Here is a 5,996-nt window from a genome sequence, read left to right as displayed (position 1 = left end):
AAAAGGTAGCGAGATCAAGAGCTCAACTGAAGTGCTTCCTCGCCACTTCATGCAGCATGGACAACAAAGTGCAGCCGCTGGGAGTGGTTGCAGGTTGGGAAAAGCGGGACATGGTTGCCATGCCAGAGCCATGGTGGGATGAGTCCCACACTGGAGCGCTGTAGCCGATGGCTAGAAAGCCTTCAGAAGGGACAGGCAAGGAAGGAGAGCTGCTGGGGTCGGTGTCTGTGTAAGGGAGGGTTCCAACTGTCTCGAGCTTCATGCTGGTGCTGATGGGGTTGAGTATTCATGGGCGAAGGCCAACAAGGCAGATTTCGTGGAGGGGCTCTGGTATAAAGCAGACAGGCAGCGTGAAGAGGCAGGCAAGATATTCCCTGAGTAGCCGGGAGAAATGTCAGCATCACTCGCCCTTGCTCTCTTTGGAGAGTTCAGTGGAGCAGCTCTAAGTTTCCTGGAGTCTTGGGATGAGTTTTGGGCCCCTCCCCTCAAGCATGACCTTGAGAGGCTGGAGTGTGTGCAGAGAAGGGAAGGGAAGGGAAGGGAGCTGGCCAAGAGGCTGGAGAAGAAGTCTGATGAGCAGGGGCTGAGGGAGCTGCAGGGGCTGACACTGGAGAAGAGCAGGATCAGAGAGGAACCTTCTCACTTCCTGCAACTCCCAGACAGGAGGGTGGAGCTAATGCAGGTCAGGCTCTGCTCGCAGGGAACAAGGGACAGGACAAGAGGAAATGGCCTCAAGTTGTGCCAGGAGTGCTTTAGATTGGGTATTAGGGCAAAGGGTCTCCTCTGAAAGGGTTGTCAAGCACTGGCACAGGCTGCCCACGGAATTGGGGCGATTGCCATGCCTGCAGGCACTTAAGGAATGTGTGGATGTGGCACCTGGGGACATGGCGGACAAGGCGGGCTTGTCAGTGTCTCAGGTTTGTGTCCTCCGCCTTGATGGCAGGACAAAGGTGGGGCAGGACACAGCCCAGATGCTGGCAGCTGTGAGCTGACTGCAGCCGTACAGATGAGCCTTCCACGTTGGCTAGCAGCGGTGCTGGCAGCTGAGCCATTGGCCCCACGCCCCGTTCCCCTGCTGCAGAAGCCTTTTAGGCTCAAGCTGGGGCGGGCCAGGGGGGTCGGCGGCTCTCCCAGCTCTTGAGCACAAGGTGAGAAAAGAGAAAGGGTGTTACCCATCAAGCCCTTGAAATGAGCCACGGTAACAGAGGAAAGAGAGGGCCAAAGGCACCATTTGGAGAGCCATCTAGGCAGCAGCCAGAGCGCACCACTCAAATGCACGTGGGCAACTTGGCAAATGCCACAGGTTTTCCTGGGGGGGGAAAGCTCCAAACAAAACACAAGCCAAACCCCAAAGCATAGCATGAGTCTTTGAGTTTGCTGCCATTTAGGAGAGAAGCTGCTGTGCAGTGCTGCTGGCCTCTTCTCTGCACACTCATTGTCCTTGCTCGTCTCGGGGGCCTACAAAGGCAGAGGAAGGCTTCTTTCTGCTCTTGCCTGGGCAGAGAGCAAAGAGCCTTGGGCTGCCCAGTTGCTGTCAGCAAGGAGAGCTGCTGAAAGTCGCACCAAGGCACGCAGCCTTCCCCTGCAAGGCTCCAGAGATACAAGGGCAGAAAGCTGCAGCCCAAGCTGTATTGCATTAGCACCTTGCTGAGCTTGTGTGTCCTCTGGCATCCTTCAGGGCGGGCAGTGGAAATGGGAGCTGCTTCCTTAGGGAATTCAGGCTTTGCCCAAAGTGGGGCCTTGCTGAAGGCAAAGGCCAAGGAAGGGCTCTCCCTTGTGCTGCTGGTGCCATGGAAGGCCCCAGAGCAAGAGGGCATTTCTTGGCTGCAGGGATCCCGTCTTCACAGCCTGGCCTTGCAGCTTAGCAAAGTCCACACGGACATGCTGGCACATTCCAGCACTGACTTGCACTCCAAACCCTGACATTTTCTTCAAGGCAAATTCCCATTTTTCCTTCTGCTTGGAAGGGCACGGATTGCCTTGCTTGATGGATTTGGCAGAAAGCTTCTCCCCACATGGTGTGGGAAGCCAGAATACAGAGAATACTTCTCTGCCTCTTTTGAAGGGTTCTACCCCCGTGGACAACATTGTCTTTGACCTTCGGCCATGGAGAAAATTGCCTAGCCTCTGGGAAGAATTAGAATCTACAATGGTGTGAATTAGGTGACAGAATACTATGTAAGATTGTCACAGGGTGAAAAATTTAGAGGTTTTGCGGTTATTAGTATAGGAAGTAGATAAAAGCAGAAAACATCCACATGGAGGATTGTTATTGTTCTCCAGACCTTCTTCTTCTTCTCCATCTACTCCATATTCTGCGGCAGAAGTGGTCTGGGATGATTTGACAGGGAATTCCTCAGTTCCTGCCAGCATGACTAGGTGATTTATTAGACAGTGGTAGAGAAGTGAAAAGACCTTGCGTTGTAAGTTTTCATTGGGTAATTTACCTTTCAACGGGCTGCAAAATCTTGATAATTCGGCTTTTGCTGCATTCTCTGCTTCATGCTATGTCTGGGTCACGTCAGTGGCTTGTACTTTCCTGATAAGACTTAATAAACAACTATCTGAAGGCTGAGAAAGCCAAAGGTCCTGTTTGTCTCTGACTCCTGGCAAAGGCTCTAAAAAGTCTCCCCCACGAGGGCAGACACAATTAAGGCGAGGACTGCGTCAACATGGAAACGCTTCCTGGCAGCCCAAAACTCTTCTGCCCACCGACAAGCCATTTGCTGCCACTGGATGACGGGAACGACAGAGCAAAAGCATCACCTTTCTCTCTTCTGGGAGGAGCTGGTTTCACAGCGCAAGCTCCTGACACGGTGCAGATGGTCCCTGAAGGGAGCTTGTAGCCAGCTGCAACCTCCCTTCTATTAGCCCGGGGAACAAAGCGTATTTGGACCAGAGGAAATGAGCTCAAGTTGTGCCACGGGAGCTTTAGATTGGATCTCCAGGAACTATTCCCTCAATAAAGAGCACCTCAAGCTTGGGAACAGGCTGCCTAGCAGAAATGGCGGCGTCAGCACCCTCAGCAAGGTTTAAAAGTCACGTGCATGTGGCATTTGGGGAGCTGGCTGATCAGTGGAGTAGGCAGTGTTAAGTTTGCGGTTGGACTGTGTGATCTTCAGGGTCTTTTTCAACCTCGACCACTCAGAGCTTCAAGTGTAGCTCAAGCAGTGTGGAGTCAAGGGTGCCTTCCAGCATGGATATCTAGGAGATTGCCAGTGGGGAGCAGCTGATAAGAAAGACCAAAGGAAGAGCAAGGGGAGTTCTTCCAAGAAGATTCACTCCAAAGCAGCCTTAACCAGTACACCAGGGCCACTCTGAGCGCCTGAGCTGGGCTGGGGACAAAGGGTGGTGCTGGCCTGGCTGTGCTGTGCTGTGACCCCTGTGACATGCCGGGCGACGTGTCACAATGGGGGCAGCTCTAAAAGGCCCCAGCAGGTAACGCTGGCCCTGTATTGCTTGGGCAAGCGGTGAGTGCACACGTGGCGGGGAGGCTGGGCTGGGGACGAGGGCCGGGGCGGAAACGCTGCACCCGAGGCTGGCTTGTCCCCCCGCATGCAGGGACAGCCCCTCATATGGGAGAGCCTTGGGCAGGGCACGGTGCCGCTGCTGCTGCTGCTGGGGCAGCGGGACAGGCCTTGCTGCCTGCCAGCTGTCTGGGGCCCTGTCCTTCCCGGCCCCAGATGCCTGTGATTGCCGTCCCTGCTGCCCCCAGTGGCAGCTGCCTCCCTCCCCGCCCCACTCAAGGCCTTCTCTCCATCCTCCTGCAGACCATGGGTCACTGGCTATTCTGGCTCTTGCTCTTGCAAAGCCTTATCCCGTACCCGCAGCCCGCGGGAGATGCTTTGCATGAGGCCAGGCGTCTGAGCATGGAGGTGCATGCGATGCACCAGGAAGTGGAGAGGATTCTTCTGGAGCGGGAGGTGGAGCAGCTTATGCTGAGGCAGAGTGGAGGGGCCTGGGGAGACCTGCCGTGGTCTGCCTTGCAGCACTGGCAGGTCTGGGATTTTGCTGGGCTCCTGCTCCTTCTCTTGGCCCTAGAGTTTATCTGGAGGAAAAGGAGCCTGAGGAGAGAGGAGCGTGAAGAAGAAAACGATGGTGCCGATGAAGAGGAAGTCAGAAATGCGGCTGCAAACCAAGAAGAAGATGTTGGAAATGAAGAAGAAGAAGAAGCCAATGCTGCCAACCGCGAGGAAGTCAACAATGATGATGGCAATGTACAGGAAGTCGGCAATGTTGCTGCAAATGAAGAAGACGATGTTGGAAATGAAGTTGTCCGTGAGGCTGCAAATGCAGAAAACAACAATGATGCTGCCAATGGAGTCCAAGAAGAAGAGCACGAGGGCGAAGATAACATAGGAAGGATTGCAATGGAGCGCATCCAGTGGCCTGTACAGGACCTGCAGGAAGGCTGTGAGTGGACAACTGACCTGATGGACAATTTTGCCATTTACTTTGGCCACGTCTTGTGCAACAGTTTCTACCCGGTGCTGCAACGAGCCATCGGGGTGGGCAGTGCCTTCGAAGGTTGGAGTCCCCGTGAGCAGGATGTTGTGTACCGTGTGCTGGTAGCCATGAATCCTCCCCGAGGCCACTCCTTCCAGCTGGAGCTGGACACTGCGGGGCAGAGGCGCGGGAGGAACTTCCGCGTCCGCGTGCAGCTGGAGTGCACCTGCAGCAGGGAGCAGCAGGGGGAGAACATGCTGTGCTTCCTGCACCAGCCCCAGGAGGTGCTGAGGAGCAATCAGGATGCCAGCCTCCTACACACCCTGTGCACCGGCTCCTACCTCGACGTGCAGAAAACTGCCCGCTGGTTCTACCAACTGGTGAGAGCAATCTGGCCGGCTTTGCCTCAGTCCCACAATTGGCATTTAGTGCTGCTGCCCTCCAGACGCTCCTGCCAATTCCAGGTGAGCAACGGCGCAGCAAGCTTCCGCATTGAGGTGCTGTTTGGGGTGCGGCAAGGCGACTCAGACATCTTTGTGAGCAGCCAGCCTAGGGAGGCCTGCACGCCAAGCACAACATGGCCGGAGAGCTACGCCGTGGCAGAGATGAAGTTCTTCAAGTGCATCGCCAGGCAGGCCCCCCCTGACAGCTTGCACCTCAAATGCCTGCAGTTCTTCAGCTGTCTGCAGCTGGGCTCCGGCTTTTCCACCTACACCATCAAGACCATTGTCATGCACCTCCTGTCCATCATCCCCGTGTCACGGTGGCACAGGAGAGATTTTGTCAGGCGACTGGTGGATATCAGCGAGGGCCTGCGCTTCTGCGTGCAAGTGAGATGCCTCAACCACTTCATCGTGGGCAACCGGAGCCTTCCTGGGGAGATCAGGGTTCCTCCAGAGGTGCAAATGGCCGAGACGTGCAATCTCTTCCACCACCTGGTGATGGATCCCGTTGCCCACTCCCAGGCGATGAGTGAGTACGTGGACCTGCGAAAGCGGTTCACACGAACCCTGAACGATGAGCACTGAAAGAGCTTCTCCACCTTAGAGCTGTGCTTGTGGGGCCGGCAGCTGGCCGCAGAGAAGCCCCTCATTGTACAGGGGAAAAGAGGGAACAATGTGGGACACAGAGAGGGAAGGGAAAACGCTGTGCAGCAGCACTCTGCCAGCAGAAGCAGCAGCAGCAGCGGTGTCATCTCAGCAGTCTCCTCAGCACCGCATGCACTGATGACCAGGTTGGCTACCCAGATCGGGGACCACGCAAGAGGAAATACTCCGATTCCCTTTTGTGTTCTCTGGGCTCTGTGGGCAGAATCTGCTCCCTGGGCTGCAGCTGACGCAGACCTGAGCGTGCAGAATGTGGAGAGGGCACTGCTCAAGAGGCAGTGGGAATTGCTGCCACACCTTTCCTCTAGAGCAAAAGAACTTTCGGGGAGTCAAAGCTGATGGAGCTGAAGAGGCCGTGGCCAGGGGCCTTGTGAGAGAGACTCCCATTAGCACCAGGCCTTGTGGCTGCCCCCAACTCTTTCTTGGACTCCACTTTCCCTCTGA

General features: G+C 55.6%; 1 protein-coding gene across 1 annotated transcript; it reads left to right on the top strand.

The window, feature by feature from the left end:
- Nucleotides 1–4,478: 4,478 nt before the first annotated feature.
- Nucleotides 4,479–5,504, top strand: LOC125321037 (inositol 1,4,5-trisphosphate receptor-interacting protein-like 1; the record flags this gene model as incomplete). The annotated part of the gene is made up of 1 exon (XM_048293458.1): nucleotides 4,479–5,504. A coding segment is annotated over one exon (996 nt), but the record flags the coding sequence as incomplete, so codon positions are not given.
- Nucleotides 5,505–5,996: the final 492 nt, after the last annotated feature.

This window comes from Corvus hawaiiensis, unplaced genomic scaffold, assembly GCF_020740725.1.
Source record: "Corvus hawaiiensis isolate bCorHaw1 unplaced genomic scaffold, bCorHaw1.pri.cur scaffold_32_ctg1, whole genome shotgun sequence".
NCBI classification, from domain to species: Eukaryota; Metazoa; Chordata; class Aves; order Passeriformes; family Corvidae; genus Corvus; species Corvus hawaiiensis.
The sequence above is the reverse complement of the archived record's forward strand: the minus strand, read 5'-3'. Positions and strand labels throughout refer to the sequence as shown.